Raw genomic sequence first — 26,075 nt, forward strand, 5'->3', positions numbered from 1 at the left:
TGGAAGAAGAAGAAAAGCTATTTATCACTTTTCAGTCATGTTTGTGATGCAATAGGGTGCTCTCAGTTTCTGCATTACATCAGATAGAAGGTTGTGGTTTCTGATTATAGAATGAAGAATATTTTTTTTTTTCTACTGATATGCAGCAGCACTTCATTGCAGGTGCTGACCAGAGAATATGATGGAACATTCCCAGTGAATGATATACACTTTGTCTTTGTGATTACCAGTTCATAGGTTCCTTTATCCTTTTTTTTCTCCTGAGTTAAGAGGAATGTATATTTACATATACATATATATATATGGTAAACTTCAATTGGATTTTTATTTTCTATACTTTTAATGATACTTTATGCATCTGTGCTGTTTTATCTAAGATTTTACTAATGCTTAGTTGGTACACCATACAAACTGAGCCATACAGACCATATAATGATGTGGGAAATACTTGTACCCTATGTGAGTGATTCTACTGCTGACATAGCAGGTTAAGAAAAGCAACTCAAGGGAAGTTTAATTACTGTGTGTCATCTGTTCAGAAGCTTGATATCAATGTAAATTTCATGTCATCGTTAATCATACTCTTTTTTGTTGCTTGCAAATTTACAACACAATGGTGAATGTGTTGAGTGGATGTATAGACAGAGTTAACATATGTGACTAAGCCATTTAGTAGCAAGAATATCTTCTAGACCTTTAAAATATCACTGTATTCTTATATCATTGGCTTCTTAGGACAGAGAGTTCTTAAAAGCAAAGCTGAAAATGGGAGAAGGAAATATAATATATTTCCCCATTTTATAGAGTTCTGACAAAGTATTTGCAACCAAAAAATATAAATTCTTCTGATTTAACTTTTCAGAATAACAATCATTGGCACAAATTATGAATAATTCATAGAATCGTTTAGGTTAAAAAAGACTGAGATCATAGAGTCCAACTGTTCACATAGGTATAAAAATTATATATTAAAATTTCACCTTATTTGTTTCTTGAAAGTGAAAAAAAAAAAGCCAAAACTGAAAGGCACATTGGAAAAATAAATATCTGTGTTCCTGTTAATGACTTGGAAAATATCTCAAACTGCAGTTTGAGAGAAACATATATAGAAGATATTGACATAGAGTTTACTGCTATTAATAATAATTCAAAGAGAATGTATAAGATCTACAAGCAGAGCAATCCCCTTTTCTGGTTACTCTGCTCTCTCCTCATGGAGGCCTTGTAGGTGCTAGAAGAGAATTCAGCATGAAACATGAGAACTGATAGAGTTATGGCAACAGTCTTGGAAGTTTATTGATAGCTGCTTCTTGTGCTGCCATCTTCTATTTCTTCTCTTTGCGATTGTTAGACATTTATGTATCCATTTGATATATTTTTCTGGGAAGTCTTGCTGAGTGTCTCTTGTTTAATGATCATTTGATGACATAGTGGTGTAACTGGATGTAATATTTTAAATTTCAGATTTCAAAAACATATGGACACTGACTTCGAATTTATTTTAATTGTCTGTATTGTAGGCTTGGTTTTGTTCATACCAAAGAAGTTGTGTATATCTTGATGTAGAAGTAGATTTAGTTACAAGGCCCTATTCTCTGACCTGATTGTTATTAGGTATGTAATGTTGATCCTTCTAATCAGATCAAATTATAGCTGCCTTTTTTCTGTTGTTGTTGCTGCTGCTGTTATTACTTATGTCATTGCTTTTTCACCTCTCCCCACTTGTCTTTAATTTAATTTCATTCCTTGAAACCTCACATCTCCAGTGTCAGCATGTGTGTAAACTCCTGGTTTTGTTTGTCTAGTTTATTCTTTATGAATTGGTCATTACTACAGTTTCAGTGTTCAGAAGAGCATCATTTTTTTCATCCAAGTTCTGTTTTCTGCATTCTGGTCTTTACATGTATTTTTTTTCTAATTTCCAATTCTCTCTCTTAGAGACATGAGGTCATCTTTGCTACTCATCTTGCATGTCTACTCTCTCTCTTAGTATCTTCAGATATTTCTCTTCCTTATTCAATTGCATAAAGAGGTAGCTTGTTTCTCTTGAAGAGTGTATGCAGCAGGTAATCTCTCTCTTGTCCTGTTGACACTACTGTAGTTTTACACATTCAGATTCATAAATAGTTCCTTATGAATAAGTAAAAGTGAGCTGCCCTCTCTTTTCTGCATTATTTCATACCAGCTGCAAACATAATATGCATCTCTATTGCATCAATTTGTTTCCATTCGCTTTTTACATGGGTTAACTTGCAGTATGCATTTTGTTGCTTTTATTTAGCACATAGGTGACAGTTTTTGCAGGTTGACAGAAGATTGGAGATAAATATGTGAGTGCATGGGAAGTCCTTGAATTATAAGTGTTAAGCACAAAGCAAGCACTCTTTTCTCTAGCTCAGAATTTCAGCAGAATTCACTTTTTTAAAGATTACTTATTCCAGCTATTATTTATTATTTAATCAAATTCTCATGCTGTCTTTCACAACTGTCTTTACACAGAGCCTAACAAAATTGGTTGTACATAGTATGTCATCCCAAGACTTGACATTTGTTCTCTATCACATGATACACTTGGCTTACTTAACATGTGAGTGCATGTTGTAAGGGACAGTGTAAATTCATGGGGTATAGGTTCCTTCTTAGTTTTTGGTTGATGGTGTTAATACTGGATAATAGTAGCATTTTATAAGTTTAGAGAAAGGTATGTGTTAAATAAATTACTGGTTTGTAATGCGTTATTTGAGCTTTTTTATACGGAGTTGTTTTAAAATAGCATTATATACATTAATACAATAAATAATGTGATAACATTGCCTATGAAAATCATCCATGCAAACTATCATCCTCCTGGCCAAAAGCACTTACCACTTTGTTGAAGACAAGTTCCCATGTAAAGTTTGGAGAATTGAAAAGAAAAAGGGAAAGTGATTCTGTTATGTTAGATAAAATGAGCACAACCAGGTGGTTCTTTGTAATGTAGAAGTAGTGGGTAACAGACAAATTTTTTTGATGATACAAGAATTATGAGCAGCCATAAAAATAAGTTAATGGTGTTAATCTGATCAGCTGTATAAAAGTGTTTACATAGAAATGCTGTATCTTTGAAGGGAACAAATATAAGTGTATTCAGGGAAGATATTCTGTTTATATTTTTTTTTCTTTTACCCAGATTTCTTATTATGTTTGTGTGTTTTTTTTTTTTTTTTTTTTAATTCCAAACCTTGTCAAATAGAGTGAAATTCTGAAGGATTATCTTCTTTCGTGCTTGGATTATGAGAGTTGGGAAGGTAGTAATAGGGTAATTACTAGCCCATACTACTTCTCTATAGCTGTTGTCTTCAGATTCATGTGAGGGCTAATGTATGAAGCACATTTGCTTCATTAGCTCCTTTGTCACAGTCACTGTGCAGCTGCGTTTTGCTACTTTGGACTGTAGTCCTGATGTAAATTTGGGATATTCAGATAGGTCAGTCTTGCAGACCCATTGATTTTGATACTTCCTTCTCTTCAGGCACACGCTGTATCCATGGTTGGAAATTCCTATTCTGAAGTGTTACGTAAAATTTAGGGACAGCTTTACAAATACTTTTGCTGTCTCTGATTTAGGAATCCACGTTCATGTTTGGTAGTGTAGGATTGATCTGATGAGATTAGCAAATCTCATGCTTGAATGAATATATTTAATCAGTAAAATGAAATAGTTTTCATTTTATAGTACTTCAGGGTTTTATATTACAGTATATTTTTTCAGTGTAACATTGATTTTTAGTATCAACATGTATATATATTTTGACTTTTGAAAAAAGTTTCTTAATTTATGCTTGACTGTCTAACTACTTAAGAGGAATTAAAACAAAGTGAAATTAGTGGTACTGAATGGTGAAGAATTTTTGGGGCTAGCCACTTTCAAAGTAAATGACTATTCTTAAATGTCAAACTGGTGAAGCAGAAGATGCTTATCAATGAACTAATTTTGTTAATTGAAATCCTGCTTAAACTGAGAAATGTATTTAGGTCCTATCAAGAATGTTAGTGGAAATCTGTGGAGCCATAGCTTTCCCCTCTCCCTACAGGCAGAAACTTTAAATAGTTGCTGTAAAGTCTGGTGATTTTAAAATACTTTGACTACCTTGATATTTAATAACTGTACATAATTTGGTAAACATTTCTGGCTAAAAATCTAGAGTGCTTTCCAAAAACTATAGCTCTATATTTTGAGCTTTCAAGTAGTAATATTTTTACAGTCATGGCTGGGAAAAATGATTTCAGTTTTTTTCTGGGTATTTCATTACAAATTATGCATGCACACATAAATGAACAGAGATGTTAGGACATATGTAAATACATCTGTTTTACTGAGTCGCTACCAAAGCAGGTTTCATGTTGTGGGATACACTGAGATGTTTCTGGAAAGAACCATTTGAGATAAAGCATTTTTCACGAGTCTTACTAATAAAAATAAATAATAGACATTGAAGGTATTTGCATGTGAACTATACCTAACTTTTTTTTCTGTTTCAATTAATAGTTACCTATCATTTGTTGTACATGTATCTTTGAGGCAGCAGCTAAAGTCTGAGAATAAATACCAAGATTTAAAATCGTCATAGTTAATGCTTATGTTGAACAAATGGTCTTTATTAAATATCTTTTTCTTGTAATGCCATTAACATTTTAAAGTAGAATGTAACAGTGCTTGGGAAATAGAATTTGTTGATTTTTTTTTTTTTTTAATAGCAAGGTTATTTAATTTTTTTTTTTAGTAAATAATGAAAATTACACATACAAAAGTTTTCAGTTTTAAACTTACATTATTGATCTACTTCAGTGGAACAGACATGACCTGTGTTTTACTATGAAACAGATCTCGAAGACTTATGCCTTAGTGAATTAAAGAATAGAGCATATCTAATTTTAATTTAAAAAAGGCAGTGTTACAGCATGCTTGTCTGAGTTATTTAAAACTCAAATACAGAACAGAGAGAAAAATATATGGAGCTATGTTTGTGTTTATGGTTTCACTAGCTAGGCCTAGGAAGCCTGTGATAAATTTTCTTTCACTGTCTTAAATTCTCTTCAACTTCAATGTATATTTTTAAAGGCAAATTGCTATAGCATAAAACATTTCATTTTATGTAATTTTCTTGCAAATTCCATAGTACAGTGCCTTAATTTTGATAATGAAGTAATTCTCTTTTGAGAACTTGGGTTACTGTAGAATATTAAAGCCTGTCTGCAAGAGAGATTTATTTTAATCCCTTGAGTATTTAGGAAGCATTCCTGAGACTGTCACCAAAAAGCGACAAGATTAGCACTTGCAGTTTATTGACAGGATGCCTCATAGGAAAGGCTTTTATCTGTAAGAGTATTATTTTTTAAAATGGCATAAGGTCTTAAGCTCTGGGAATACACACACTCTCTGAAATACAAAATGAATGGAGCAATTTCTTTTCATACGGCTGATGGCATGGGGACATAGCTGTAAGGTTTACATATTGACAAAATTACACACTAAGTAGTTTTTTATGAGATGAAAAAGCAATGCTTGAAGATTAAAAAAATCTTAACAATCCCTGTTATAAATTGAACCCAGGCATTCTCAAAATATAAGTAATTATTAAACAATAAGATTGTATCCTTACATATATGCCTGTTCCCTAATATATGTAGGAGAATAACGAAGGTTAGCATAGGGTTTGTTGTTCTTTCTGGGTTTAAAAAACTGAGGAAGAGTTAAATCATGGTTTGTGTTCCAAGATTTTGGCATGTGAGGCTGCTCAATTTCTTTCTCTTCTTTAATCTTTTTGAGTGAACACCTTATGATTAAATGGTCATAAAATCTTGTCTGCATTAGCAGATCTCTACTAATGCCATGCCCATCCCAACAAACAAGTACTCTGCGCTGCTGATACTTCTTTCACATAGTCTGGTGTGGTCCTGTTCCCATCAAAGCATTTCTTTCAGATTCATATAGCACAAATAAAAGATTAATCAGATCCTTTCCTCTTATTTTACCTATGGACTGTGCATTGAATGACCTATTTTAAAGTAGTTGTGATTCAATGGGGATGTTTTTAATTTGCTGCCTGTTCTCTTTACCTCTGAGGAAAGAATTTTGTAAATGCTGAATAATTTTAGAACATGTTTTCTTGGTTAAGGGTTGGATCATATTTTAAATTAATTTTAAGAGGAAGGAAATCGTGTAAATGCTGTGGAATTCAGATAAGCACTATGCATAGGAAATAAGTACTTTAATTTAGGGTGCCTGGAATTGGTAGGTCAAGCCGATGATAACAAAGGACCAGATCTTAACTTTGTTTCAAAGAACGTGTAGTCAATATTCACTCTCCTGTTCTATTTCCTTTTCGCTTGAGAATGTGTTTTTGTGTAGCTGAAATGTGCAATTGCTTAAGTATTCCACAGGGTGTCATGATATAGTTGCGGGAATCATTAATACTTGGATGAAGGTAATGAAACCTAGTGTGCAGTCCTCCGTATGCCAGTTAATGTAATTTTAGATGTGACTAATACACATGCCATAAAATAAAAAGTTCTTAACTCATTAACACATGTATCTTATTTCTGTGTCTGTATAAAATATACACACGAAGAAAAATATTACGAGAGGTCATTTACAAGAGTGAGCTATTCTGTCAGGTCTTCCCAAAAAAACTTTTTATATATACACCTTAGTATTTTATAGTTTACAGAGCAAGTGGAATCTTTGGCTCATAGCAGTAATCTGACATACCAAACTAGGTATGTATGTAAAAAAGTTTGGTTGTGTTTTTTTTTTTTTTTTTTTTTTTAAAGTACAGTACTTATATTTGCCATACTGTTATAAAGAATTTCTAACTGGAATGTCCTCCTCCAAATGCACTTTCAAATTTTACTTCACTTTAATTTTCATTTTTACTTAAGTTTTTAAAATGTAAATTTATTTAAACAAACCCTTTACAGTGCACACTGCTGTACTGTAGATTTTATGTTGCTTGATTATAAATATATATATATATTTAGGATTTTTTTTTCCTTCTTAGTGTACTATGAGGAGAATTTTTACCAAAGTATGTCCTGTATTAGAGTGTGTTTTATTATGGTGATATATTTTTGCATATAGAGAGCTTTTTTTTTTTTTTTTCATGCAACTGTTGACTTCTCTGGGGCTACACATGGCACTGAAATCAGCCTCTGGTTTGTAAAAGAATCTTCAAATACTGTTTAACAGTAATTATGAGGGATTCTGTTAAAATCTGAGTTGTTTTAAATGGAAATGACTTTGGTCATGGGAAAAATTGCATTACATTATGAAACGAACAACAAAACTCGATTCATTCCAGTAGCAACAGAATGTGATCCAAAGTGTAAAATCGCTGATGAAAGCAAAAATTGGAATCTCTGTGGATAGTAATAATTTGTCTAATTTTAACAGCACGTTTAAAACCAATTATGAAAAAATGCTACCTTATGGATTTTAGGCATATTTTGTCATATTATGTACAGTTGCATACAAAAATAATAGAGTACTTAATTTTATTGCTACTATTTATTTGTGCTAAGTATTATGGAACAAATTTTGGGTTTATGCCAGTGGCATAATAGTGAGTGACACTGAGAATGTAGGATGAAGGAAGGTTGATCCTTCTGACAGATAGTTAATATAATTGTACACATATGACATAGCACATGTTCTTTCTGCGTTATGCCCAGGAGATCATAGTGCCTTACAGTCATACATGGTGATTGCCATGACAGTCAGAAGCTGAGTGCTTTTATTCAGATTTGCTTCCAAAATCCCTATTGTCCCGTGGACAAATTTTCTTGTGCAAAACATTTCTGACTTAATCACTATAAGTCATGACCTGTTTAACAAATCACTGTGTTTATAGGTGCCTTAGTATGTGCAAATGCTTGCTAGGGGAAGATGTTTAAAGCAATTTTAATAATCCAAAATAGAGTGACATACCTTATATCTTCATGGAGATGAAGAAAGTGAATGGAAATGGTGACCTTTTTGTTATTTGAGGGTTTTTTTTTTTGTTTCTGACTTTGGTTTTTTGAAATAGAGAGATCCTGATCTCTGTCCAGCTGAGTTTCCTTTACAAGCAGAGCACTGTGGAAGAAGAGGTTTTTACACAGATTATAATTTTTCTTCTTCCTCACTTTGCCTCTCTCTTTCTTTGTCCTTCTTATCGCAACTAGAAGAATCTGATGTGGTAATTCCGCAAATACTTTGAATTACTGTACCTTAAACTAAAGTAATTAATATCAGAAAATATTTAAATAATGAAATACGTGACTACCCTGAGAAAGTATACTGAAAGTGTACTGAGGTATATGTATCATATGACTGTAGCACCCAAGTCCCTCTTTGAATGCTAAGACAAGCTGATGAACATTATCATCTGTCTTTATTTTCAGATTGAAAATCTACAGGAGCAACTTAGGGACAAAGACAAGCAACTAACTAATCTAAAAGACAGAGTGAAGTCTTTGCAGACGGATTCTAGTAACACAGACACAGCTCTAGCAACCTTAGAAGAAGCTCTATCAGAAAAGGTAATGTGTTTTTACAGAACAGCATTAGGTGGTGTTCCTGTGGGTTGAGCGTGTCCAGAAGATGTCTTTTTACAGGTTACAGACCCGGCAGGAGGCTCTTTTCTGGTAACATGAGCAATGAGTGATTTCCAATTGATGAACTGAAGCAGGACACCAAGGTAAAGAAGGCAGCCCTTTTGAATGGGGATGGAGTAAATGGCACAGGATGTGGGAATATTTTCCCTCAGTCAATGGGATGAGTGGTTTTTCCCTGAAAGAACTGAAAAGCATGGGCACCTGACTTCAAGTAGAGTTTTGGGTATTTTTATGGCTTTGTGATCTTGATTATCCTGTTCTTTTATCTGCTAAACAGCCTAACTGAACAGCCAACAGCGAGTGTACTGACTGTTACTTCGACTTACTGTTAGTACTACTGATTTCCCACACTTAATTTGTAAGAGAGACTGTATATCATAAGAAGAAGAAGAAAAAAAATCTACATTTCCACTTTCCCAAAATGCCCTTAGAGACAGCTAAGAGTGTAAAAGTCCTTTGACCATCATGCTACCACTGTCAGTGCAGAAATCAGAGTATATATCAGACTGGAAACTTGCCAGTTCTGTGCAACTGAGCATGAACTAGATTGTGAAAAGCTAAAGGAATCTTGTATCCCATTTCCCGCTTCAGCTGTATCTGCAGCACATCAGAGAAAATGCAGTTATGCAATGCTTCTTAGCTAGGGTAATTTGCTAAATTGCAGTCTGTCTTCAATTATAATGTTATTTCTCTGTTGAAGATATCAAATTAATGACTGTTTGCCAGGCTTCATATCAGGCGCAGCTAGTGTGGAGGTATTCAATAAATGATGTATAGTAGTCTTCTCACTACCAGAAATACAAAGGAACTACTGGGTTAAAACCTAACCCAAATTGCTGAGGTTTTTGTTACCAGAACCATTCTAAAATCTGTTGAAATAAGTATAAACTAATATGTGAATGTGAAACTCTTTATGATTTTGAGGAAGTTTTGAATATGTCTGAAAATATTCTACTAATGTCAGACATAGATGTGTTAGTTTTTGAATGTCATAATGAGTATTTGTCCCAGAGATTGTTTAAAAATTGTGAATAGAGTTTCTTTGTGTGTATAACTTGAAATGTGACAACACTAGAAATGCTGATGGTATAGAAATTTCATGTCAAGCTTTATTTGATTGCTGTGATAAAGGTTCAGAGTGTCATAAATGATGCTAGTTTTAATGTTTTGGAAAACTTAGATCCTTCTCTGAAATGTATTTCTGTAATTCATGTCCACTTCATTTGGAATTGCATGGATAAATATGTACAGACCCTTTTAAAAAGAATCACTGTGATTGGTGGTTTTTCCAAGTGGAATATGTGTGAGCTTATGTGGGGTCCCTAAGGTTGAACTCTGCACAAAGTAGTTCCTTTGTTTACATACAGTTAGCTGAGAACAGCATCATTCCTGCAGTGCAAACACATTACCCCGAGACACACATACAATGCATTCCATGGGATGCTTTCCTCTGCCACAGAGATGTGTCTGATGGAGGCAGTTGTATCTTTTGAAGCCAATGTTTTTGAGAAGTGATGGGAAGATGAGTTGCGCTGTGGTTTCTGGTGACTGCTTCAATTACTTAGGGAGAGATTGTAACTTAGGAAAGTTAGGTGGTAGTATCTGAAGGGAAGTATGCTGTATGCTAGTGATATGCTTATTGTTCTATGCTACTTCAGAAATGCAACTTCATTAATCTAAGGAAAAAATACACAATTATTAAATAAATTTTTTTAAGCAAATGGGTTTTATACTGGGAAATGTTTTTACAGCTGAGAGGTGATTAGCATATTAGATAAAAAGGGGAAAAGCAAAACTGCAGAGCAGAATTAATATGAGCTTTTAAGAAACAGGATTTTTAATCTTAGAGCACATGACACAATGAGAAGGAAGTTTAGAACGTGAGTCTCTCCACGATTTTGATGGTGTATTGAACAGTGAAATCATGCACAATGTCTTTCCCATTGTAAGTTTATTGAAGATCATGCTTTCAAGGGCAGGTTTCTCACTCTTAAGTATAGTCTCTGTGATGTACTTGCACATTGGAAGAAGCCAGCAATCATCTTCTGGAAGTTCTAAATGAACCATTATGTTTAGCTTTCTTGTGCCTTCTGACAGCTGAGTACCTTGACTGTTTATTTGTACCTCGTTTCTACTTGTCTTCAGCTTTCCAACTCATCCTAGCTGCTCTTAGCAAGTATCCTTTACTATCCTTGTTCCTGTATGCAGTAGCAGACCTATAGACTTTATCAGTAGATACTAACCTTTTCCACTGCAAATTCTGGTAGAAATGACCAAATAGATTTTTGTCCAAATGGGACAAAGGAAGAACCCTTAGTAACAGTTTCTTATTAACAAGTCCATCAATATAAATACTTCTATCATTGTATGGAAGCTGCTTTCATTCAGGAGTAGCTGATTTCCATGCATAGATGTATTTTTCTAGAGATTATACTAGATCTACTTTGCAGCTAAATGATCTTGTTTTGTACTCTGAAATAAGGCATGATTTTTTTGCTTTACCTTAATTCCTTGTTAATGCAATAGCTTTTAGAATTTTAGTTGGAAAATAAAATACTTGGAAGGCTCTTTTAAAATAGGAACCACATTTATCTATATCCACTTAGTTGACCACAATTCACTAAAATTGATTTTAATTGCTTTACTTAATTTCTGTGGGAAGAAAAAAATATTTAAACATGATTCATAAGACATGAGTGAATTATGAAGCTATTTTAAATTCTAAAACTCAAATTTTCAAGTACTTATGTTTTTCCTGCATCCTTCTCAGAAATACTCAGGTTGACATTTTGGCTCTGAATTAGAAAATATTGCTCCTTATTCTTCAGGAAAATAGATTTTTCCAAGTATCTATCTCCGGTTTTCTTTTTCTTCCATATGTTGTATTCAGGTAGCTTGGTAACACTAAATGAGAGATTACTGTAGACATCACAAAACAGCATCAGTATTCCCTGAAATCATAGAATCGTCTTGGTCGGAAGGGACGTCAAGGATCATCTAGTTCCCAAACCCCCTACCATGGGCAGGGACACTTTCCCACTAGATCAGGTTGTCCAGACCCACATCCAACCTGGCCTTAAAAACATCCAGGGATGCAGCTTCTACTGCCTCTTTGAGCAACCTGTTCCAGTGTTTCACCACCCTTATGGTGAAGAACTTCTTCCTAATGTATAATCTAAATCTACACGCCTCTAGCTTGGATCCGTTCCCCCTATTCCTGTCACTAAAAAGTCCCTTTCTTGTAGGCCCTCTTCAGATACCTGAAGGCCACAATAAGGTCTCCTCGGAGCCTTCTTTTGTCCAAACTGAACAACCCCAACTCTCTCAGCCTGTCCTCACAGGAATGTTGCTCCAGCCCTTTTTAATCTTTGTATTTTCCAGCAATATTGCTGATATAATTTGGTCTCTTCTCAGGAATCAGAAATGCATCAGAACAACCTTCGTCACACTTGAGGGCAATTTAGAACTAAACTAAAAAAGATATTAATTTGATTGTTTATCCCTATATTTGGAGTCTCTCTTTAGCACTGAAAAGTCTTAGTGCCATTGAAGGTTACACTGCAACAAACAAAAATGTATTTACTCCTGTTAAAAAGAAAGAAGTTTGAAAATCAGAGCACGCAGAAGTGCTATCAGCTTCCTTGATGTTTTAACAAGAAACTTTTCAAAGAATATCTCAGCTCTTGGACAGGCCCAAAGCAGCTCAAGAGGTTGCTTTCATGAAGCTGATATTTATAAAGTTGGTCCTACTGTAGCAGCGTACAGCAGATAAGCAGCTGAGTATGTCTGATAATAGAGCTATATGCTGTGGCAATTCAGTTCCTGCTTCTGTGATAAAGTGCAAATAGATTAGACCTGTGAGGTCCTAGATTAGCGCATAAGGAAAACTCGCCAATGCAAATAAGGCTGAAACAAGAACACATTGTTGGGATTTCTGCAAGTTAGCTGTTAATCAAGTAAAACTTGGTATATTAGGGCCTTTTAACACTTTTGACATTCAGCCTTATGCAGCTGACAGATAAACGAATCTTCTTTTGTGATTAACTGAGGAAAAAAAGAATACTGCTCATTAATAAGATGAAATAGTGTTATGTTTAATTTATTGTAGAACTAAAATAATAATTTAGGTAAATAAATCTTCAGGAAGGAACTAAATGTTGAGTATAATTAAGTGGATTCGGGATAGTTATTAAACTATTCCACATAGTGGAGGCTGACATTTTAATTTTAATATTAAAAGGATTAAGAATTTATATTATTTGTTACTAGGAATAGTCTTGAAGTTATTTAGCATCCCACATCATCCCCTTTCTTGCACAATCTATATAGCAAAACGCAGCTAATAGTAATATTAAAAAACCCAACCCAGTACGCTTGCTGGTTTGTCATTTGTGTAATACTCAACAACGTTGCTGTTGAGGGGCCTTCATTGCCTATGAAGACATTTCTACCTGAAATGCTGCTAGCTTTGAGTCCAAGGGAGGTTTTTTTTTTTTGCCATTGATCTGAATGAAGCCAGAAGTCATATACATCTGCAGTGCTTGGGGTCTCAGCATGGAGGGTTGATACTGTCTTGGAAATAGATTTTTAACACAGATAATTTGCTACCTTTAGTTTTGACTATATCTTTTTTTTTTGGCATGCTAAACATAGAATGTCATCAGTGTGTATTTCTTTCTGAATGAAATGAGTAGGGATATGAGCTTTATATGAGTAGTCAACACTGTACAGTAACACTGATTTGGTAATATCTGTGTTAAATTAGCAAGACTCTAACAGGGAGTTCCTAATGTCAGGGGAATGCTTGATGAGAAATGAAAGTAGCACTTAGCAGCCCTTTGAAAAGATTTTCTGTAAGAACCAGGTAGCAGAAATTCTCACTACAAGATTATTCAGCATAGTGCTGATCATTTTCCAATGTCTAAAAGATTAAAAAAATGTTTTAAAACTTAAGTGCAGCTACTTATTCTGTAAAGTTATTTATCTGATTTTTTTGCAACCTTTTAATAATATTTAATATTCATTTCAGTAATAAATATAATTACAAAATTCTCAATGGAAAGAATTTTTTATAATTTTGACTGTTGGTAAAACAAATTATTACAGCTGGAAGCCAATATTTTATCACTAGACTAGGAATTAAAAAAAAATCAAAGGAACATAAATGTTTGAAATGACTCTACAAAGAATATATTTGAAATAGATCACATTTTTTACCTAGACCTAGTTTCACATCCAATAATAGAGTAGTCATATAACAAATATCTATGAAGGCTATTATCCCACATCTGCTTTTGATAGTTCATCTTAATAGCTCACACTGCATAATAAAATATGTTGCATCATAGCTTATACAGTTTGCTGCATAAACATAATGTAAACGTAAGTTAATTTTAAAATTTTGAAAATAGAAATAAGAAAATGTAAATATTAAGGTTTAAATTAAAATGGTAATATACTCAATTGCATTTACACTGGGATCTACAATTAGCTCTACAATAAACAGCATTAGTAATATTCCAAATAAGTAAAGATCAATATGAAAAGCTGGGGGATTTTTTCTGTTTCTTGAAATAGGCCAGTGTATAACCCAGTAAATCTACTTGATTTAAGTGTATCTAATTAGTAATTAAAAAAAAATGAAATATTTAGCCAGTTCACACAGGAACTGTGATAGCAGTCAGTAAATGCAAGATCTTCAACAGATGCTTAGTGAAACACAGATATACAGAAGCTGAAAGTACAAAGGGACACTTACAGAAAATGTCCCAATCTTCCAAACCCAGTATACTCCACTTGCTAGTAAGTAGTTCGTTTGATGAGCAGTGTGAAAGGAGGAACAGACAACAAGCAGAGGCAATGGACAGTTGTCAGCAGAGCTGCTAATGTGGTTACAAAGGTGTAAACTGTGAAAGTGGGGGGAGGGAGACTCAGCAGAAGAGAAATAACCAGTCTGAGGTACAGAATCTAGAAAATGTCTGTGCCTGTTCTATTGAACCAGTGAGACTAGAAAAGAGCTCTGGAGATTGTCCACTCCAACCCAGCTGCTCAAATCAGAGTCAACTTAGAGTAGTTTGCTCAGGATCTTGTCCAGCTGGGGTCTGAATATCTTGAAGGAGCTGGGGTCTGAATATCTTGAAGGCTGGAGACTGCTGGGATGAAAATCAGTCTTGAGTTTAAGCTCTTTTATTATGTATATAAGTGTTGACAGTTAGATTTTTACAAAATATGCCTTGAGCATTGAAAAGCACAAAAGCAATCTTCAGAAAATCCTCCAGGACCTGGATGAACATCATAGTGTATGGAAAAAAGGAATGAATGAGGAAGTGGGATGTCTTTTTAAAAGTGCAGTTACTACTTCAGCTAACTTTGATAATGAAGTATTACTTTTTTACTTGTTATAATGACTAAGTTTATTACAAATCAAAATGTACAACTGTTGAAATGTTGGTTGCGTTGTAACATTTGTTGAGATGCAGTAACAACAGCTGAGAATATATTGATATATGCAAAGGTAAACTCTATGTGTAAATGTAGTGTATATACATGGATGTGTGTACATCTATATCTCCAGTGTATGCTTGTATATATACAGCAGTATATGGAGTCATGAACATTAGAGAATTAGCATGAGATATTTTTTTCTCTTTCTAATACTAGCCTTCCATCAGTTTTCTCCACTTCTATGAAACAGTATTTTAAGCACTGACCCCACTTTTAATCTCCCTGTTGAAGGTTTCAAGCGTAAATACAAAAGGACTTGAATAAGATCTGTGAGCATGCTAATGGTTCTACCTGGGCCACACCGCTGGTGGTGTAGAAATTCATAAGTCATGATGTAGTTTTATCCCATGTAGGTTTGTTTCCTAAATGGTGCTGTGTCAACTGTGCCCTGAGCACCATTTCCAAAAGTAGTTCTTCTGATATTCTGCTTAAATTGACCTGTTCCCAATTCAAGTGCAATTCAGGTCGTTACTTTATTCTCTCTTGATAGTGTCTGTGTCCTTCAAGTACTGGTAGAATGTGATTTTGAGTAATGTAATCAAAGCTTAACAAACCCGTACTACTGCATCTGTCTTTTATGTTTTACCCTTTGAATTTTACATTTCACTCTTTGAATTTATTACCCAGTCAGCTGGTGACTTTCAGCAAACTTTATAATAGTAACTGGAGGTGAGGAAAATATTTAAAAACATGATTGAGTTTAAATGTGTGTAGAGTTACTGTTAATTAGATGGAGGAAAATTTTCCTTTGGATGTCATAACTTGTATCAGTGCACTTTTTCTGTGTCTTGGACTTTTTTTTTTTAATTTGTTCCCTCAAAATATAATATGTGTGTGCTCTAAGTTACTGACAATTTAGCAAGTGATTGATTTCTAATTACATCTGGAACACTGAGAACTTCTTGCAGTCTCTGTAGAACTTGCTGGCATTCTAAAAACATAACCAAATTCAAGCACAAGAATATGTGAAATACTGAGATAAATAACTTTCCATATCTATCACAAGACAAAGCAAGCATATTTATATCACTTTAGGTATTTCATGAGGTTTCTGTACAATGTTGATCTTTTCAACCTTGATCTAATGCTTTTGAAATCAGGGGAAGTCTTGCATTGACTTTAATACCTTTAACTCAGTTGTCCTCTGCTTCTGAAGGCTGATTTTTCTAAGTGCTACTTAATGTAAAGAAATTTTATTCTGTCCTTTTTTTAACATGATTCCCAACTTTTTCATTTTGCAATTCTTTTCCTTGTTAGGAAAGAATAATAGAACGCTTGAAGGAGCAAAGGGAGCGAGATGACAGAGAAAGACTTGAAGAAATTGAATCTTATAAAAAAGAAAACAAAGACCTGAAGGAGAAAGTTAATGCTTTACAGGCTGAACTGACAGAAAAAGAGGTCAGTCTTTTCAGTAAAATCTATATTCTTCTATCTGTGTCATAATGATGAAAAAAAGTGCACTAGGATTACTCCTGAATAATTTTAAGTACTGAAATTCTGTCATTTCAGTGGTCAGTTTCTGAACTGCTGTTTTCTTAAGCATTCTTCATAGTCCTCACTTTTGTATGTAAAATATTGCTTCAGATTTTGAATAGTTGTGTGTCATCATCTCTACTTTTACGTGAGCCTCCAGTAGGCTCAGATATTCCATTGTTGCTTCTGTTTTTGTCAGAGCAATAGATTTCAAAGTTAATTGTGCCTCCAAAATATAATGTCATCTTGTCTCTATTATGAATGTTTCTGTGTTTCACTGTATGCTAGCTCTTGTGGTTCCAATTTGTTGTATTCCCAAAAATGGTGTCTTTTGCAATCAATGCTTATCTTTGTGTCAACTCTTTTTGGGGACGGGGAGGGGGAACAGCATCCAAGAGATTACTAAGTTGGCAATAAGTTAGCATCGTGTTGGCTGGGAATTAACTTTTTACTCTTGGTCATTTTTCAGTCTAGTTTAATCGATCTCAAAGAACATGCATCTTCATTGGCATCAGCAGGGCTGAAAAGAGACTCCAAACTTAAGTCTTTAGAAATAGCCATAGAACAAAAGAAAGAAGAGTGTAGTAAGTTGGAAGCACAGTTGAAAAAGGTAAGTTCCATCTTAAAACAACCAACCAACAACAAGATGAACAAAAATCAACATGCTACCCCCTCATTTTGAAAAGATGAGCTTGTTTACTCTTTTGGAGTAAATCTAAAATCTACCTATTTTATGCTGTTTGCTGATGCTTGCATCCAATACTGCTTACTTCTTCTTCAGAGGCGTGGACCAAAACCACTAGTGAGCCTCAGAAATTACCTTGAATACCTCTATGTGGAATTCTGTGAAGCTGCTACAAATAGATGAATAGATAAAAGTGGGACCAGGATATTAGAGGGAAAGTAGAAAGGCAGAAAGAAATTTTCAGACCAGCACTTTGTAGATGTATGAATTTGTACTGCAATTAGAAGTAGATTAAAATTTTTATAACATGGGGAAAAAAATAAAAGCTTATCCAAGAAATGGTGTACTTCCTAATGGAAAAAAACCTTCTGGTTCCAAAACGAAAACTCTAGCTAAATTTCATTTTGGCACTTAATTTGGGGCTTTGTTAGTGAACGCACAATAATGCATAATTTATCTCAGCTAGCAATCCAATATTTCTATTCAGGAAGTAGCCAAAGCAAGCATTTAAAGGAAAACATACAAATCTTATATTTTATAACCTGGCTTTATTTAAATTGATGCATTAAAATATTTTTTGTTTAAATAATTTGCAAGTTTTGTTGATGCCTTTTCTACCATACACTGTTTCTTTGGCCTTTTTCTGTGTCATTTAGTAATGTCTGCTCTCATTGTTTGAACACCAATCTCATGACATACTGGATGGGTTTAGGCATTGTGTTTGCCTTCTGCAATTCATAACTAAGTGTATGTCAAACATGAAGTTTTATTGATATCTAATGCTTCATTTTCTAGAAACGAATATTAATTTGTGCTATGAATGTTATCACTGTTAGGATAATATTCTGACACTTGTTTAACCCAGGATGAGTAGTATCCTGCTGTCTTTAGGTGTTGTTTCAGTAGCCTTACCTGTGAAGAAGGTATTGCAAAGTATAAAGGATTCCAGAGTGTAAACCTTATATTTCTATTATTTTTTAATTCAGAATGAATATATGTAATTAAATACCTGTGATGGCTGCTTAGTTGTGGAAAGGAAGGGACTTTTTTTTAAATGAACATATAGAAAGGCTTTTAATGGAAGCACAACTACTTGAAATGTGTGATAGCTTATAAATGCTATTGATGTCAGAATATCCAAGGAATCTATGTCTCTGAATGTCCTCTTTTATTTTCTTTTGGTAGAAAATGTGTTTAATTTGCACTTCATTACAATCTGTAATATGTTACTTTCTTCATTAAAAAAAAAAATTAAAAAATCTCTAAAAGCACAGATCACTTAAAGCCCTCAAAATCTTGAAGTCCTAACTCAATCTTCTATGACTGTACATGTAAACATGTCATACAGTCATGGAAAAATAAGCACTTATTCAAGTCAGAGAGTGTCTGGGACGTCTTTCCTATAAAAGGGGAGTATGTTCCCTGTGTGTAAATACAAAGGATTATTAAATGAAAGTTGAAAACATAATAGTTTTATTATATCATAATTACAGCATAAAGCCCCAATGGAAATTCACCCAACATTTGTAGGAGACCAGGTATTTCCACAATAAAATATACTTACAATCTTCTTTGTGAGCATGTTTGGTTGAACAGAAACAGTGACTGTTAATGATAGTAGACTCCAAACAGTAATTTTAAATTCACATTTTCTCTAATAAAATACTTTATGTTCAAACCTGTAAATATCCTGTGTTAAAAGTAATTGGTCCCCAGAAAACTATCTTCACCATATTTTCACTCCTTGGGAAACTAACTGAAACAAAAATCTGGGTTATTCCTGCATGTGTCTGACTTAAATTAGGAGGGAACATCAACATAGTTCAGAGTAAATTAACCTCCATCTCCCCTAAGTGTGCTTATGTAAGAACATTAACCTCTATGGAAGCTAGGAGGAATAAGCACATTTTTATTTTTATTTTTTTCTCCAGAAGTGACTGCACAGGACTGTTTGTTATTTTGAGGAATTTGAACGCAGCTTACACATTACTCCTCTCTCTAAATATGTCATAGAGCAAGCAATTTTCATTACAGTATTATAAAATTGTTATAATGTTGATGTATATATTTTACAAAATAATACAAATAAATATGAAGATAGTATTCTGTGCACATTTGCTAGGAGTTAATTTTCAGTGAGTACTTATGGTAATAGGTACCATGACTGAAAGAAAATGGATAGAAGGGGCAAGTCAAAACAAAATCTGGAAATTATCGTTTTCAATTTATTTTTAAAGTTTGTCTTCCTTTGCTTCCCCTCCTTCCTGTTTGTTGAGAAAAGAATATTCATTTATTCATTAAAAATATAGTTTTGATTGGGTCTGTTTAGATCCAGTATTTTTTAAGTATTACATAATGGGATTATTTGCATTTCAGCAGGAGAAAACATGCTCATTCTAAACCCACTGTTTAAATTTTATAGAGTAGACACATTTAAAAAAAGTAATAAATAGGATATTTAAAAAGAGCAATTATTCATGTGACTGTGCTGTGTTTTGGTGCACAAAATAATGTGTAAAAATATAGACATGCTTATTCAGCTTCTTGTGACAAGTATTATGAACTGAAATTCATAAAATTTAAAAAAAACCTATAAACCCCAGAGGAACACTCATGCTTTTTTTGGGGGTGGGGGCAAAATCACAGTTTTTTTGTTGATTTACTTTTTATTACTACTAGTGAAAGAACAGCAGGAATTACCTGTATTAATAGGTATCAGTGCTTTACATATAGATATATGTGTGTGTGTATGTAATCTTATTATCCGCTCTAGAATTTCCACATTTTGTTGTTTTTCATTATCTTAAATTTACTTGCTTACTGACATATTTGCAGTTGCTGAAGTAATTTTCGCCAAGTTGTACTGTTCCAAAGTCACTCTGCATAGAAAATTCAGTCTTGTGTTAAACAAAAGGAAAGTAATAAATTTAATGATACAATTTAATTAATCTTTTATTATTACTGTCTTTGAAGCTTTGGTGATAAATTGCAGCCTCAGCCAAAAGCACTTCTCGTGATTCATTGCTTGAGACCAGCACTTAATGTATCATCAAAAGTGGACACCTTTCTTTATTTCATGGGTTATTTAACTTGAGAAAGGGAAAGTAACACAAACCTTAAATTTCTTACTCCAGCTATTCTTTTTTAGGAGCCAAAGTCAACATTTGTGTTTCCCCAGTGCCTCTCACTTTCACCAAGGAATGTTTAGAATCTTAAATTTCTACTTTTTTTTTTTTTTTTTTTTTTTTTTTAATAATGACAAGTTCTTCTGTGCAAATGCACTGGTTTTGTTGAGCTAATGCTGTTTTCCTGGATCTTTCCTTCCTTTCCTGTCTGTGCTTCACTCCTTTCCACCTTTGCAATGTAGCAAGCTGAACAGTTGTTCAATCAGATGTACAATCCAGTAAGTTCTTTTTTAAAATGCCCGCTGTAACATATGAAAGCATGAGGATCCATCACCCTCCTGTGTTGTGTGCTTCCTCTGTGGAGCTTTGCAGCATACTTCTGATGTGTACTATGCTAACTGTATTCGTTATATCCAAATAAATGAACTTTGTGGACTTCAAGGCCATTTCAAGAATCTGAAATGTATTAAATAGGTGCATATATTTTTTTTCTGAGAAAACAAAGATCCTAGCCTTTAGGTCCTCAACTTCTCTATTAGAAAAAGCATGCAGATGGTTTTATTTTTGTTGCTTTGCTTCACTATTCCTGCTTTGCAGTACTTTATTTGATCCTTCAAACTTAAATAACTTGTAATTTATTCAGTTTATTTTAAGTGAGTTGATTAAGTGCATAATAATGTATAAGAAGCAACCAGTACTATTTCTCAGAGTTCGTATGATTAAAATACGATTTTACAATTTTACTCTTAAAAGACTGTACATTCAGCATATATACATTAAGAATGTAGAAACTGTGTTGAAGAAAATGCTGAAGTATAAAATGGTCAATGCAGACGGTGATATTTGGAAAAGCCAAACAATAGCTTTTTTAGCATTATTTTTCTTGCCAATGTCTGGTTTAATTGCAGAATATCAGCCCTCCCGGGTTGACTGTGTTCCTTTTCCAGTTTGAGGAAGAGCAGCAACAAACATTCTCTGTGGCAGTTCGTGAGCATAACAGGACAGGAAAAAAATACATAACTGTAATAGCAATTTATAAGCTATGGTTTACATAGTAATCACAGTTGAAATTACCATGTAATTGGAATAGTGTGTGTATATATATGTATAAGAACTGGTTTTGTAGCTTAATGGCATGATAGTGTGCTTTAAGGAAGGTATTGCCTTCACTGAAGTCAGCGTGAATTTTGCCATTAATGTCAGCGGACCAGGATTCCATTTTTGGAGTCTGTTCTTAAGTTTTGTAGCTTCTAACCATGTAATGGATATGACATGATTTATGTATAGGAAAAGTGAGTCCCACAGAATGTGCTGTATTTATTCTTAAAGTTATTGATTAGCTGTTTGTAGAATCCAGTTATCAATTGATTGTAAGAGGCATAGACCATTCAGCACACTACTGGACAAAGAGCTTTTCCCTTTGAACAGTAAACCCCTACTTTCTGTATCATCCTGGCTCACCTTTGTGCTAGTTATGTTTCTGTTTATATCATTTGCACTTCTATTGTTCGTCTTTTCAGACTGGAGTCTTTTTTGTAGTAGTTTTTCTCCTGATTTTCATAAATGCTTTCAATCATTATTTCAGTATTAGTTATTCTGCTGTATGGAATTAATTTGTTACTTCCCAGCCTACTTGCATATGGTATTCCAAAACTGGTCAGTCCTATTTTTATTTCATCTGCCTTTAAGTGCTTAATTTTCAAAAGGACAGCTTGTTGGCAGTTCTGAAATAATGGATGCAAGAACCTCTTCCTTTAGCACCAGGCAGCAGTCATATATTCACAAGATAGGTTTTATTAAATAAACTTTTTTTGCTCATCATTTTTCTTTATGTATGTATCTAAGTATAGTCTTAACAATGTAAGTAGTAATGATCCTTTTCTCCCTAAAACCACTTAAGATCTTGAAATGAAATGATGATTTGATTGAAGTCAATGGCAACATATTCTTTGAATTCCACAAGGCCAAAATTTCACCTTTGTTCTTTGAGTTGGCGTAGAGCAGTTACTTGAAATATTTTTGGTACTGCAAACCATTATAGAATCATAGAATCAAGAAGGCTGGAAGAGACCTCAAAGATTAACAGAATGTTTCCTTGCCTTTTTTTTTTTTTTTGAATAATAATGTTATAGCCCCCCCCAAAACCAGATGGCAATCTAATGTTGAAATATTGGAGTTATAATGCTCTTCTTTTACATGTACCAGAGAAACATTAATCAGTCTCTGAGTAGACCTCTTTTAGCCCTTACAAGAATGTAGCATTTTTTTGTGGCAGAAGCTATTTTTTCCTACTATGTGCTACAGGCATCCACTCCAAGAGTTTTATTGCTAATCTAATGTTTTTTAAGTACAGCAGTGGATAGAAGTGTTTTATTCTTATACACATTTCAGTACCAAAGCGGAGATGATACGGAAGGGGTATGAGTCTTCCAGGCTCTATTGTAAATAATTTCACATTGTATCCACCTGTGTGAATAAGATGTGAACAGAATTTGGCATGCATTTCTTTGTTTTGAAAGGTGAACCTTTTGAAATACCCATTGAATTCTTGTACAAAATCAGTTATAAGAAGTTAAATGATTGTTTTTGTACTATAATGAAAATATAATGGTACACTTCGTTTGGAGTTCAGGTGAACATTTTTCTGACTAATGAAGACTTAATTTTCCAAACGCTTCATCAGAGCAGTGTCAGGTTAAAATTTAAAGTGCTTGCAGAATCCACACTAAGTTGCTTTGAACAATCCTTGAAATTAAGTAAAAACCCCTTGAATTTTAAGGAGACTAAAAAAATTTTATTTTTAGCTTATTATTGAACTTAATATAATTTGAAGGATCTTACAAAGTAATTTTCTGCATGTAATTTCTATTGTTGCATTTATCTTTTTTTATGAAGTACTTGGTTGATTTTTGTGTATGTTTGTCTGAAGCTATGGAAATTAAATACTACATCCATCCATTTCTGTTATGCGGAATAATGCATGTATAATTGTACCATAAAATTTTAGTAGACTAAATGATTCATGTTGCATGTCTGTGCCACACTATTACAGTGTTTCTGTATGAAATTTGTGGTTTACATAAGGAAATGTTACTTTACATCTAAAGTATTTGTAGTACTTACTAAGCCAGTATCAGAACACATAGTTAATTATGGTAAAAAGTAGTGAAAATCTAATGGTAGAGTTATATGCTATGTTTACTGAATTGTAAAAATAACAGACAATAACATAGTCACAAGACTGGTGACACACAACATCCTAAACCAATTGTGCTAATTTGAAATCAACCTGATTTGCACACACAAGTGTTATAATTTGCAGATACAGATTAAGGGATCAACTACTTTGCTACTGAGAGTTATGCATGAGCCAGTCACTTTTATTCATAAGAGCCCCATAAAACTAGAAAATGTATTCTTCCCCAGAAAACAGAAGTGATGCAAGCCTGTCTCCCACAGCCTGCAAAAGAGCCAAAAATTCTCTCCTGTCTGGGTGGGAGCAGGGTCGGTATCACCTGAGATACCTTTCATCTCCTTTGGGCCTACTATTTGACCTCAGAAGTCAAGTTCCATCTGTCAGCAAATCACCTCAGATCTGAATTGAACAATTTTTTTAAAAAAGTCCCCAGTTCTAATCCAAACACAACTTTTAAAGCCATAAAATATAATAGGGCTTTTATAAGTAATTCTACGCTTTTATCTTGAGAAAGTCAGATGGAATGTTCTTTGGTCTCTTGTAGTATCAGCAGCTTTGTTCACAAGATGAGGATTCCCCTAAAGGGACTCCTGTGAGTAGTGTAGCACCTGCAGAAAGCTCTTTTGCAAAAATGTTTTATGTTCTTACCATCCCCTTACACTTGTCTTTGAACTGAATGCTTGTATTTATTTATATGTGACATTATAGATATCTGTGTGGCACTTCAAAGTCCTGTATAAGGGGTTAATCACGTGGGATTTGATCATACCTTATAGGTTCTGTTTTATTTTGAAAACCAGAGGAAAATACAGTGACCAGGTTTGCGCTAGAGAATTTTCCAAAAAACACATCCCACAGATATGGAATGACAAGTGTACTACAGAAAGCACAAGAGTAGAAATGACTTTTGCACCTTAATTTCTGGAACACTCTGTTTAGCAAGGATTATAGGCCTAAATGGAGGAATGTAATTAATATCCATTGTTTCAGATAATATTTTAATTATTAGCTATGCAGTAGATAAATTATTCAGTACATTTTTGAGCTGCTGTGAGACAGGAATAGTCTATGATGGCTGAACATCTGGCACCTTTGCATTGAGGACACCGTTCTGTTCTTGCCCAATTACTTATTTTCATTAACCAGAAGCCCAGTGTAGCAATGGAATAAAAAAAAAAAAAAAAGAAAAAAAAAAAGAAAAAGGCAAGACAAGCTTCAGGCTTTTCTAGCTCTTCTGCACTACTTCTTGTCCTGATTTAAAACTATGGTAGAAGTGCATGGGGGAAAAAAGTTTGGGCTGAAGCTGAGAGTTCCTGTATGCTGAGTGAAGAAAAGACTGGTTAGAGGCAGGAAAGTGGTGTTTTGCTTGTTTGTGAAATGATGGGTGCAAGGCTGGTAAAAAAAAGTTAACTGTGTGCTAAAATAAACAGAAGGGAAGGAAAGGTGACAGGAAGAAATATGGAAGACTGATAGCTTCTGTAAGAGGAACTATGAATTTACCTTTAGAAGAGCAATAAGGAAGGCAACAAAGATGATCCAAGGGCTAGAATACCTATGAGGATAGGCTGAGGGAGCTGGGATTGTTTGGCCTAGAGAGAAGACGACTCTGGGAGGACCTTACGCCTGCCCTCCAATACCTGAAGGGATCCTACAGATAGGCTGGAGGAGGAGTGTGTAGCCATAGGACAAGGGGGAATGATTTTTATTCTTTGCAGAAGAACACTTAGTGCTCGTTCTGGAGAGATAAAACATTGTCTAATATCTTAATAAGAGCTGATGGAAAATTGAAGTGCTTTTGCAGCTGAAAATTGGTATTCAGTTTCTCACATAACTGGCCCTGAGCCTGAGTATTACACTTAGTTAAAAAATTTCAAAGCTTGTAAATTTCCTGACACAATTAACACTCAATATAAAATAAATTGAAGTTTATTATTAAAGCAGGAAGACTTATGTGAAAAAGAATCTGTTGCTATCATCTCACTCCAACAGTAAAATTAAGAAATGGTACCTTGAAACAAGCTTTGTGTTAGGAAATTCCATTATCTGCATAGAAGTCTGGACTGGAGCCTGCCTGAAGAGTAAGGCCAGCAGGATTAGTAGGGTTCCCATGTCATTCCCTTGGTTTATTGTGGTAACCAAATATTTCTTCTGATTAAAAGTCTCACAGAAGGATAAATAAGATTTTAAATTTACTATCTTTTCCTTGTTATCCTCATGCTTAAATGATATGTTACATGCAACCCTCCGGGGTTTCTTCGCTAGTAATTTATTTTTTTTAATCGTATTTATGCTGACCTAGACTTGTTCTTTATTTTTATAGAAAATTTTAACCATTGCAAAGAACATTCTAGTATCTGTAGTTTATATTACTTCTTTTCAAAACATATTTCATTTTGATCTGCATTTCTTTCCTTGCTTGCTTTAATTTTCTATTCCCTGAAATTAAGAAGGATAAGTA

General features: G+C 33.9%; 1 protein-coding gene across 1 annotated transcript in view; it reads left to right on the forward strand.

Moving 5' to 3' along the window:
• Positions 1-26,075, forward strand: part of ERC2 (ELKS/RAB6-interacting/CAST family member 2) — a 306,850-nt gene that overhangs the window by 146,584 nt on the left and 134,191 nt on the right. The window contains exons 8-11 of the mRNA XM_054387620.1: positions 8,422-8,559; positions 16,396-16,536; positions 17,081-17,221; positions 20,664-20,699. Of these exons, the coding sequence (XP_054243595.1) occupies positions 8,422-8,559; positions 16,396-16,536; positions 17,081-17,221; positions 20,664-20,699 (456 nt within the window). The remainder of the gene's footprint in view (positions 1-8,421; positions 8,560-16,395; positions 16,537-17,080; positions 17,222-20,663; positions 20,700-26,075) is intronic.

This window comes from Indicator indicator, chromosome 15 (assembly GCF_027791375.1).
Source record: "Indicator indicator isolate 239-I01 chromosome 15, UM_Iind_1.1, whole genome shotgun sequence".
NCBI classification, from domain to species: domain Eukaryota; kingdom Metazoa; phylum Chordata; class Aves; order Piciformes; family Indicatoridae; genus Indicator; species Indicator indicator.